This window comes from Colius striatus, chromosome 2 (genome assembly GCF_028858725.1).
Source record: "Colius striatus isolate bColStr4 chromosome 2, bColStr4.1.hap1, whole genome shotgun sequence".
NCBI lineage: Eukaryota > Metazoa > Chordata > Aves > Coliiformes > Coliidae > Colius > Colius striatus.
This window is the reverse complement of record NC_084760.1, coordinates 54073539-54085975: the sequence shown is the minus strand read 5'-3', so window position 1 is coordinate 54085975 and position 12437 is coordinate 54073539. Positions and strand designations below refer to the sequence as shown.

Here is a 12437-nt window from a genome sequence, read left to right as displayed (position 1 = left end):
TTGCTCAAAATAGAAATAAATAAAATGGAATTGTATTTTTTTAACTCTTTCCATTAGTTTTATAAAGTATACTGCATAAATTACTCAAAGTTATAGCAAAATTAATCATCATTGCTAATCTATGTTGGTTTGGCTGCACTTTGAGGTTATGTTAGCTCATAGTCTCCATTTTTATTCATAAACAAAGGTGATATGGGGGAAAAAAAAAAGCCGCATAGATGACAAATTTGTCTTCATCCTTCATGCTTTTTACCAACTGGTACCTTTGGTTTGAAATCATGCACTTTTGCAGGCCATAGAGACCCACCTCATTCGAAAATCAAGCGGGGGACTGACATACATCGCTGAGTGGAAGGGTGGACTGCTGGAACACAAGATGGGACATCTCACTTGTTTTGCTGGAGGCATGTTTGCTCTAGGAGCAGACGGAGCACCAAACGACAAGACCGGCCATCACATCGAGCTTGGTGCTGAAATTGCTAGGACTTGCCACGAATCCTACGATCGCACAAGTAAGTACTGTGGTGCAGCTCAGTTTCAGAGTTTGGCTTTGTGAAGGCAGCCATCAGTATGTTTGCATCATGCTGAAAGTTGTCTGATGGTCAAGGCGCTTCATTCTTCCTGAGCAAATGCTGATTTGCTCTAAGAGTAACTTTAAGAATGGCTGCTCTGTTCTGTGTACCTGAATAACACCTACTCACTCCAGTAATTAACATGAATGAAAATGCTTTTTTTTCACTTTACTAACTCTTGTACAGCTGAATACGAGTAACAGAGGAACCATGTTCATTTTATGCATCAGTATCACTATTAATCATGTTTTATTTATGCACAAAATTATTTTTTCTCAGTTCTGTTGGTACAATGCTACAAACAGTACAATTGTATAAAGAAAGTGGATTTCTGTGAAGGAAATATCTTTGGATTCTCTCATGTTCTTAAAAAATAACCATGGTAGCACTTGAAGTCCCAGAGCATGTTTTCCAGTTTGATGTAAAAAAGTAAATATCCTTGTTTTTTTAAGCAAAATTTCACATTAGCTGGTTATATGAAATCTTTCAGAATGCAAATGTTAGCATCACTGTTCAAACTGGAACTGCTCTTTTAAGGCATTGATGAAGAACTCTGAATTGCTTGCAAAATATTAAAAACAGAAGGTGCTGTGTTATCTTGTAGAAATTATATGCCTTTTGGGTAAGCTGGCTTCATGCCATGTGAAGGGGTAGTTGATGTTGGTAGGTTACATGATTTAAAACCTTTTTTTAATACCTTTATTTCAGCATATGTTTTCATATTGACTAGGCATGAAACTGGGACCAGAAGCCTTCAGGTTTGATGGTGGTGTTGAGGCCATTGCTACAAGACAAAATGAAAAATACTACATCCTACGACCTGAAGTCATAGAGACCTACATGTACATGTGGCGGCTCACTCATGACGCAAAGTACAGGCAGTGGGGATGGGAAGCAGTAGAGGTAATGTTCTCGTGGACTTTCTTCTTATTAAATCCTAATATTTTGTTAAGTGAGCTATTGAATGATATCTGGATGTTGCTTAGCAGTTGGAGAGAAAATAGTGACTTTAAGTCAATATCAACTCAAATTTCCAGAGATTCATTTACTGATTACATGAACTAAGATCATTTTCACAAAACCAAATACTGGTGGTATTGTATGTTAGAAAAGTACCTTGTGATTTCTCCTTCTTAAACACTTCTCAGATTGGAGTAATATTTGAATGTTCTTCTCAAGATGCTGAGTATTGCTGCATGTGAATGGAAGGTGCCAACGTGTGTCAAATTTGAGCCTTGGACATGGAAATAAGTTTTATGAAGTGTATTTTCAAGAGTTATTGTACACAGGTGATGTTAATTAAGGTGCTGAAGTGCAAGATGCAGCACTAGATAGTACTGAACACTTGAAAAATGGATCACTTTCTAAAAGCACGAGTCATCTGGATGGACGTCCATTAATGATACCAGCCTCTTTTAGTTTTAAATTTGTGTGTCCTACTAGCCTTTGAGCTTCAGCCAGTCACTCTGGGCCTAGCTATTTGTGTTTGTGTAGCACAAGCCTTCCAAGAGGGCAGCTAGTCTGTACTGCAAAAATTGGCTCACTGAATCCACTGTTTCCCTTATTTCACTAGTTAATCGCTCTTACAGTTAGACATGAGAGCCTTTGAATTTACCATGTTTCATCCACCAGGGTATGGGTCCTTATTATACTTCTAGAGTTCGCTTATTTTCTCCTGACCTTGATTTTGCCCTTGCTAAATAACGTGCCTTTTGCTCTTACTTTGGAATTTCTAAGCAGACTGAGATCTTATAGGAGAAGCAGGTAACTTAAAGGCATTATTTTTGAGGCTCTGTATACTTGAGAAAAAATGAGGAAAAAAACCCCAAAGAAAAACCTCTCTGCAGTATTTTGTTCACAGTGACCTTGCCTTTCCAGAGTTACTGCTTTCCAGAATTTCAAAAATGTCCTGTTTCTCAGAAACCTCTTGTTTCTAAGAGGGTACAATAACTTTCTTGGATGGGCCCATACTGCTTGTTGTAGAAGATTGCACTGTATTAAGGGAAGAACATGTAGACTTGTCACACAATTTCTCATCCCTAAGGGGACCCTACTAGAGAGCTGTTACTGGGATGTGACTACCTGACTGTGACATGACATCAGTCTGTTAACCTGTCATCCCCAACAGCAACCAAGATCTCTAACTGTATTCAGTATTCAGGGTGCGAGTTGCTGAACATATCTCAAATGTTGTGCAAATGCTCTTGATTGTTGTGGGGAAAAAAAAATGCATTTCCAGTTTGGCAATTAGATATTCTTGAAGAATGAAATTTGTGGTAAAAACTGCTTTCCATAAAAGAAAAGCTGCAAGCATTAACTATACTTCTACTATCTAACTTCTGCTTGTTTGAATATTCACATCAATTCCCTACCTGCAATCAAGGTAGACTGCAGTCATTTACGACGCTTTATTTGCCTCCCTCAGGTGTTGACTCTATGACCCTGAAACAATATGCTTCTGAGTTACTGATTCCAAAGCAATTCTTTTTTAAAACCCCTCTCATTTCCCTTACTTTTTTCTTCACTAACACCACCCCACAGGCACACATTTTGCTACTAGATTATGATTAGAATATTTACAATGGCTATATATGGAAGTCATCTCCTCAGGCTCCAGCGTTCCTTCTCTGGGAGATGTTTTTCCTGGCTCATTGTTGCTGCCCACATTGATAACATTGTTATAAACAATTGAAATGTTTTCCTTATTAGTCTTATTATTGTTTACCCTGTTGGTTCAGTTTCTTTGTGTTTATTGCAAGTTTGTACACTCACCTTCTCAGCCTTCCCATGTGTTCTTTGTTTAACATTCTTGTGGTTACTCCAGCCTGGCTCTAATGTAGTGGATTACAGCCCATGTGTGGGAGATGCAGCTGGTCCCAATTCTGTGAAGGCCCATCTTCCACTGTCCTAATGTGCAGCTGCATGTTTCACATAAACAAATCTTAGAGCTTCGCAGAAGTTACACAGTCAGTTGTAGGTTTCAAATCTTTTTGAACTCTTCTTCCTTGATGTTTATAACTTGTACAGCTCCACCTGATACTGTGGGTTTGTTTTTTACTTCCAGCACACATCATGATAGCTTGTCACAACTATTTCACAGATCATGCTCCCAATTGCTCCTTATTCTTGAACCAGAGAGCATGTTACTCTGCCCTTTCTCTCTTGGGGAAGACCATGACCACTGAATATTGTTGGCCTAATTATCAATACCTGTTCAACAAAGAGGAAGCTTGAGATTGAAACAATAAAAAAGGAGGAATAATCAGACTATTTGTTACTGCCCAAAAAAGTTGTTCCTCAGACATTTCATGTCCATTTTCTACTCATTACACTGGCAGTAAGAACTCATTAGGTTTGTTTCCCGGTGCCGTTGTAGTAGAAAAGGAGGCTATCTCGAAGTCATGACTTCTAAACTCTCCAACAAATCTGTTAGTTCTTTCTCTAACTTTTATAGACTAAAAACATGCTCTTAGCCTCCCCAGTTTTTCTTTGGAAACCTGCTTTGCTCCTTTGAGTCCAAGATCATTCTCTTATGTACTTCAGTAGTTGGAGAAAATGCACTTATGACTGGCAGCAATATCCATTCTTACTGAGTCAGAAAGGTTTAATCAGCTTAGCTCATAAAAGTCTCCCTTTCTGCATTATAAATATGGCACATATTTTGAATTCATAGTGCTTCCTTTGAGTTTTTTTTTTCCTCTTTATGATACTTGGAGGCTGTCAGCCAGTTTTCACTCCCCTTGATGTTTTCCATTACTCGAGCATAACTGATCTTAGCCACCATCATTTTCTGAGAACTACTAATTTAAAATGTGTTTGATTGTCTCTTCCCACCCACCGCTACCCTGCTGTCAATGTGAACACCGCTGTACTCTGAAACTGCCAGGTATGAGCACAAAAGGCTATTACTGCCAGTTATAGGAGGGGGACAGCCAAGAGCCATTTCATCAAACTAGTGCTGCACGTGAACATCCTTTTCCTTTTGATAAGTAGAAAATAGCTTCAAGGGGTATGATACTTCACGTTTGCATCAAGTAGATACCACCATATGGCTCACACAGTGCAAGTTAACCTCTTAGTTTACCTCACAGCAGCGTCTTCAGGTAACTATATGGTATCTCCCAACAATGAACACGTTAAAAAGGCTCCAGCTACATGTTAGAGCACATAAACCGAAAATGCAATTTGCTTCTATTTTACCTCACCCTGTTCAGAATGCAGATGTTTCCTTGAATAATGGCCTTATCCTTCAAGTTCTCCTTCTGCTGTGCCTTGGAAAATACAATCTCATGTTTGACATTGAAAGTCCAGACACAGATTCAGCATTTTGAATTCATTGCAGGTTGAAGTAGACAAGAGGGAAGGAGTACCAGCCAGGGGAAATTACTTGTTTAAACTTAAGTATATTTGTCACTTAGCAAAAGTGTCCAGGAAAATTAAAGAACCTAAAGACGCATAAGAAAAGACAAATAGGCCTGTTATATTTCGAAGGATCTCTCCTGGAGAAAAATCCCTTTTAAATATACAATAGGCAGCTTACTCTCCAGTGAAAACTATGGAGAGCCTGACAGGCAAGCTAAATATATGCAGATAGCTACAGGGACTCCAGCAAAAACAAGGACATTTAGGATATCTGCTAACAGCAAAACACAGATCTTGCACAGCCTTTATAGCAGGTGAAGGTGATGGATACCTCAGTAATTATTAGTGACTTGCAGTCACATCTCTTATCAGAAAATGCTCATTCCTCTCGTTTACTTGTTTTGGACCTATTTTCTGCCTTTTCATAGTTTTATGTGGTATGAAAGGCAGCATCTTTCCCTAAATAAAATCTACACATCCTGTAATCACTTCAGTGATATTTGTAGTAACTTCAGAAACAGAGGAACTGGTTGTATTCCATCTCTACATTGGGGATTTGATAAGGCTCCAGGTATTTCTGCCTGGAAGGTATTGCTCCAATACCTGTCTGTACGGCAAGCACCATGTTTCAGGGTATTGTGGTTCTGATTGAAAGCAGTAATCCACCATGCTTACCATCCTTCTCATTGTGAGAAGTTATTTAGGGCCAGAGCATTTTCTGGATTTGTTTTTGAGTAACAAAATGTTTCAAATGTAGTCATCTGCAATTCCCTTCACTCTTTTATTATACTGCATGGTACCAGAGCTGACTTACAAAACAGAAGATGAAAAACGAAGAGACTAAGAATACTTTCAACCTTGTTAAATAGGTCCACTATACAGAAAAATGATGAGTGACTATTTTTAAACAAAGCAGTGATAAAACAACTAATATTCAAATAAGGTATTGGGTAGCAGTATATTTGAAGAAGTTATGGCTCATATGTAGGCACAGAGGTAGAACCATTCTAATACAAACAAATAAAGCAGCAAAGTTAATCAAATTGCATTAACTGTAGATACTTTCTACACTTCCAGCACTAAGTACTTGGTTTTTGCCCTTCTGTATACACCCTTCATCTGATCTTTTTTCTCCTTCAATTTTAGCTGATCATACAGAACATTCCTGTAGGCAGAAAAGTAATTATGCTTTTAGGTGGTCTGTGTGCTCTTTTGTATCATACAGTAGAAATCAATCATCTGGTTTACACCTTTTAACTGAAGACGCGGTTTGGAAACCAATTAGAGAAAAAACACACTCTTATTCTGACATCTAAAACATGTTGCATTAAGTCCAGCCACAGCTTTCTGTCTACTCCTGTGTAACAGACAAAGCTTTTTCAGAAAGGCATCGAAAAATAGTACCTGCCGCAGAAAAGAAATTTGATAACAGCCCAGTATCAGAGGTTTCCCACTGAAAAATGAAATAATTGTAGCAAAACCAAACAACTTACAGAGCAAATGGAGAGTTGCTTTTTCTTTTTCAAAGTGACTTAGAGGAGGTAAGGAAAAGACTGGTATTTATCATGGCATTCAATTCTGTCACAGTAATTTTTAAGCACTAAGATAGGACCAAGAAAGGTGTATGTAGCACGATCTCTAAAGGCTGATAGAGAGGCTATTGTTATTCCTATTAAAAAGGAAATAAGTGAAAATCCATGTTTCTTTGCATGTATATATCCATATATCTATCTTTCTGAACACTGGTTTGTGTTAACTTCTTTCATTAAAAAAATTACAGTTTTAGGGGGCTTGTTTTATTGTCAAAGAAAGAAAAACTGACAGATTGATTCATTTTGTTACTCTCATTGGGATTTTTTTATCCCCTCTTCAGGCACTGGAAAAACACTGCCGAGTAGATGGTGGTTATTCTGGTATTAGAGACGTTTATAACAATCACGAAAGCCACGATGATGTGCAGCAAAGTTTCTTCCTCTCAGAGACACTCAAGTAAGTTGCCTTTCATTACTATGAAGTAGTTCTGTGTATCATCTTTACAGATAAGTATTCATCATTAGTACCCTTGACATTCACATAACAAAATCTGACTGGAATAGTAGAGCTTTTCTTAGGTGATGAGAAGCCAAATTGCTTTTTTTTTCTTGCTGTGTCAATAAGCTAAATTCTATGCCTTCTGGAAATTATCTTTACTTCTACTGAAGGTATGTGATAGTCTTTTTTGAGAAATTACATCTCTTAGCTTTGATAGGATCTAATTATATATGCCAGCACTAGCGAAACAAATTGACTAGACAGAGGACTTTTATCAGGCTTCTATTTCATATTTTTCATTTTAAAACTACAAGGGAAAAAAAAATGTCAGCTTGCATGGTAAACTCACAGAGCCCATAAAGAGAGAAAAACAGAAGCTTTCATTATCTATTACCATCTCCTACATTTTTAATGAAATAAAGGAAGTTTTTTCTTAGCCTCTTCAGTTTTGCTCAGGTTTTTCTTTTTGTTGTGCAAGAAGCAGCTGCAGAGATCATTCTGTACTATTTTGATAGAAAGTGTAATATTCAAGTAACTGAAGTATTGTAAATACATTTATATACTTGGTAGCATTTTTTTGAGACACTGCACTAGCTTTTGGGTTGACTTCCCAGAATGAGACAAAGGAAAGCCTTCAGGGAAGGGTGATGATGGAGAAAAAAATAAAATTGCATTTGTTAAGCAGACTTTTCATCCCTAAAGCACTCCTCAATAATCAGTACAGTAACTATTACCTTCTATCATGACAATGAATACAATGTTGGATTTGTTTATCGGTCACTGTTGGGTTTAATAGATCTTGTCTTAGTGAACAGATGCCCAAGCTAATGGTCTAGTGCTAGTTTCCTTCTTTAAAAATCCTAAGGCAGAGGTTGTTCTCTGGAGTAAGACAGGATTGGGCTACAATATTTTCTTTGGTACACCGTGATGTATGTTGGACATTCAGGAGCTAAAAAATACTATGGTTGTATATTATAATTTTTATATATCTATGTGTATATATAGAAAAAGAAGTGAAGCAAACTGTTATTTGATAGCCTAGATTTATTTATCCTCTGTCAGGATAGAGGCCTTTTTGTGTTGGTCTCCAGTTGCTATTGCCCTTGAGTCCTGTGTGAGTCTTGAGTCCATTGTGATGCTGGGACTCCACTGATGTTTTGTGTTTGGCTGGCTGTTTTCCTTGATACGTTAATGTAGAGAAATTGGGTATTTATATTTTCCTGAGAAGTTATAGTTTTGGTCACATTTCCTGCTTCTTTTCTTGCCAGATACTTATATTTGCTGTTTTCAGAAGACGATCTTCTTCCATTTGAACACTGGGTCTTCAACACAGAGGCTCATCCTCTCCCTGTTCTTCACAAAGATGATGGGAACAAAGAAGATGACCAGAAATAGATGAAGATTAAATTATACTTTGTTTTATTCCTTATAGTTCTTTCCGGGACACATGGGCACATGATTTGGTTTTAATTCCTGAGATAGATTTTTAAAACAAGTGTTTTGCAGTCTGTTTTATTTAACAGTAAATATTTGTGAATGGTCTCCCATTGATTATCGTAGAATGTCATTTATATTATCCAGCCCATCCACTTCTTTGAAGATATATAGGACATCTCTCCTGATTTTCTTAGGCTGCAGTGTCATCTTGGCCAAAAAGAGCAGAGAGGGTACATGTTACCTGTTCCCTGTTATAATTTGACTGCAAAATTCTTTTCTCCTCTGTGAGGAGATGTCTGCTTTAAGCTGTAATATTTTGCCATGTTGCAAAAAGCCATATTGAATTAAGTATAAAGAGCTTTTTTTTTCTCTTTTTTTTTTCCTTCAATGTTAAGTTGTTTTGTGTGTCATCCAAGACAAATGTTGTGACTGTGACAGCCTCTTCTTATGCGGGTCTCTCATTACTTGGTAAAGTATCTGATGTATTTCATTGTCAATGAAGTCTACATAGGAATATTTTTCTCTCATGCAGACACAACTCTGAAACTACAGTGTGAAGTTAGTCTAAACTTAGTTTTTATAAATTTAGCACATTAGTTAGCAGACCTTAGTTTTTCAGGTTTTTATTAGACTATTGTAATAGAATAAATTGTTTTCTCCCTTTTCTAAGTGGTGTTATTCTCATGCCTTTAGTCAGGCTGATATGGAGTAAAGATAAGATAGCCACTTCATATTAAGAGTCTTACCTTCTTCATATATTTAGTCTGGTAGCTCTCATTTGGTTGGATAGGAAAAAGAGGAAAAAAAAATACTCAATGACCTGTTCCTGGAAGCTGAGAGTCATACCAGAGACAATTTGTTTAGATTTCTGGGACTTTCTCAAACATTCAGATAAGCTCAAACTTGACACCAGACTTCATAGTTTATCGTCACAAAGCAATTTAATGTCTCTCCACAAATAAGATTCTATGTCCAGATGCTTTGAAGAAAACTTGGCTCCTTAAAAGAAAATAATTATTCAGAGAGAAAATTAGGCAGTGTACAACTACAACTTTCTGAAAGCACTGAGTCTGTCTTCTCTAAGCGACAGAATGCAATGTGCTTGAAGTTATTCCCTAGATTAGAGGCCTGGCTTGCTAAGAAAGGTAACAGCTTTGCCAAAAATATTTTGCTTTGTAGCATTACCAAAGGGAAAAAAAAAAAAACCTAGGCGTGATCAATTCCTGTTTCTGCTAGTTGTTTGAAATGGTTTACATGATTATTAATTCTACCTGTGTTTTCATTTAATGACAGGATGTCTTTCATGTATTTTGAGTAGTGTATAATACCAGGCTGCCCATTCTGAGAATGCATGTTGTTCACCGACTTGACTGCAGCAAAACTGCGGTCTGAACAGTAATCTTTAAAGGTATTTCGTTAGCAAGCTCACATGTCCAGCTCATCACAGCTGAGAAAGCACATTTGTTTAACCATTACAGAGTACATCTTATTCTATACCAATAGAGGTCTGCAGTGTAGGTTTTCTTAGGCAGAAGCCAAGAGCAAAGATAACAAATGACATTTTTATATATAGCAGCCAGAGGGTGACCCATAAACTTGACCCTCAGGAGTCTGAGATGGCCTGTGCTGCATGAGCTGCTAAAGACATTTATTTAGGGAGCAAGGTGAGAGGATCTTTAGCAATGCTGATCCTTCCATTGCAGGCCTGAGCCCGAGGTGAGCATTCGTACATGGCAGTTAATAGGGGTACCCTGCTGAGCCTGGGCCACCCGCAGCTGGGAGAATGGGTACAACCCTCTCTGCATCTGCCTCAGGTAAAGCCTGCTTCCACAGACTGGCACGCTGAGTCAAGACTTCTTGCTTTACTGCTTTTTAAAAGCTTGTTCTTTTCTTTTTTGAAGTATGGATTCCTTCATGTCACAGTAACTGAATGAGCAAGGCTGAGGTCTTGGCTCTCTCCTCTGTTGAAAAGCAGAACCCCTGTTGATTTTGATACTCTGGAATTCGTATTGTTGGAGGACTCTAATATTTCATTGTATTTCTTCAGAAACGGTATTTATAAAGGAGCCTTTCTTTCCCTACAAGCACAGAGAAGTTATATGTGTGGAATAAAAACAAAACTTCTCTTCCCTCTAACTAAAAAGTAACAATTACTTCTGTCTTAGTTATCTCAACTGGGTCGTCTGCTGCTGCCTACCACATGGTTATGCATGTGCTGCTACAGGCCTCATATCAGTCAAGTAAATTACAATAGCTCAGACAAAAACAGTCTTTGGAGAAAAGTGTTTTGTAAGCCTCTTTCTACATGGTTTTCTTAACCACAGTATGCTTTCCCCAGATGTGTCTATTGATCTTGCCATTACTTCACAAGCCTGAAGAGTGGAGAACCTGATAGCTCTTCTCTGTGTTTCAAAAAGCAAGCTCCAACCACAACTCTTGTATGCATTTGGTCCTACATACTTAAATATAAGCATCACGACTGTTTCCTTATAATACAGACATTTCATGTCAATATTTTTTTTAGTTTAAGAGTTACAATGATTTGAAAGAGCACAAATTTGATGTGACTAGTATTGGTATTCAGGTTGTATGTACAAACTGCACTATACTGTACTTTTTGTAAACTAATGTAAGTAGACGAGAAGATTGTACAACGTGTAGATCTGCCAACTGTAAGAAGAAAAAACTTTTCATAAACTGAGAATATATTGATTTTCTTCCTTTTTTTAAAAGAAAAAACCCCAAAACACCAAAGCTAGAGCAATCATTTTGAAACAGTCGGTACTTACCGCTGCTTCTTAGATTGCCGAGATGTGTTTTATTTCCCTGTTCACTGAACTAGCTGCATGGAAGTGGCTAGTGATGGTCACTGTGTTCCCAGTCATTCATGAGCAAAAGAAATTGCTTGGGGGGGGTGGAGGGGAGACATTATCTTTGCATAAACACCCTGCCCATACTACTTCCATTTCTTTGTAGCATAATAATACGTTTAAATCTCCGTATGTTAAGTCCTCAAAGGTAGATAACTTTAAATGGCACCCACATCGTTTCATGGGACGGAAAAAGGAAGTTTTGGTTGGTTGTAAGATAACTATTGCATATGTATTTGTTGGGTTGTAAACAGACTTTTGCAATGCCCAATGGTTCACTGTTTCTATGGTGAGTTCATCATACATCTTATCCATTTCTACCATGCATTTAAATTGGTTTTGATTTGTACAGAGTCCATTTAGTCTTTTCATCTTTATACAAACTGAAATTATGGGATACATAATAGAGCAAGATGCTTAATTTTTAAGAACTTATATTTGTAAAAATTTCTCTATTGTGAATAAAGTCTTTTAATATATCTGTGCAACTCGTCCTCAGTGTGTTGCAGAATATCTTACAGGAGTCTGCTGCATAGTCTGGTTTGACTGCTACTCGTATGATTTTTTTGTCAAGAGATTAATTTGATAGGGATTAGTACTCTGTGTGCTTGTTAAGATACTATATATAATTACTGTTAGTCACTGTATAGAATTGCTATCACAGAAATAAATCAATAACATTCTTTCTACCAGATATATTTTGGTAGAAAGTGAGCTTACTGATAAAAAGCAGGAAGCTGGGAAATCAGGGGTGGCAGGCAGTAAGCACAGTGAAGGTCAGTCACTCCAGTTCACATTCTGCACAATACGAGCGAGCTTCAGCTTAAATGCCATTTAGAAGCAAACACTGGAGCAGAGATGACAAGGCTGTCACAGTGCCCAGAGTTACATGATCATGTAATGAAACACTATCGTTAGCCCATGCTCCAGAGGAGAGAGGAACAGTTGTCATAGGAACTGTAACTACATTTTGTGCTGGAAGGACGTGTCACTAAGATCTCCAATCTAAATATTGAAATAACAGCTATCCCTCATATATAACCTTGGTCTCTGTTTAGTAGAAAGCCTCATCCAACAAAGTGCTGTGATTTCAGTCTCAACAGTATAAATTTCTGTCAAAGGACTTACTCATTAGACCCACTCAAGTCATTTTTGGGGTAGCTCT

General features: G+C 37.5%; 1 protein-coding gene across 1 annotated transcript in view; it reads left to right on the top strand.

Moving 5' to 3' along the window:
• The window catches only part of MAN1A1 (mannosidase alpha class 1A member 1), a 146724-nt gene extending 135044 nt beyond the window's left edge, over positions 1-11680 (top strand). The window contains exons 9-12 of the mRNA XM_061990598.1: positions 293-512; positions 1303-1475; positions 6808-6923; positions 8234-11680. Coding sequence (XP_061846582.1) covers positions 293-512; positions 1303-1475; positions 6808-6923; positions 8234-8360 — 636 coding nt within the window. The 3' untranslated portion in view covers positions 8361-11680. The remainder of the gene's footprint in view (positions 1-292; positions 513-1302; positions 1476-6807; positions 6924-8233) is intronic.
• The last annotated feature ends 757 nt before the right edge of the window (positions 11681-12437 follow it).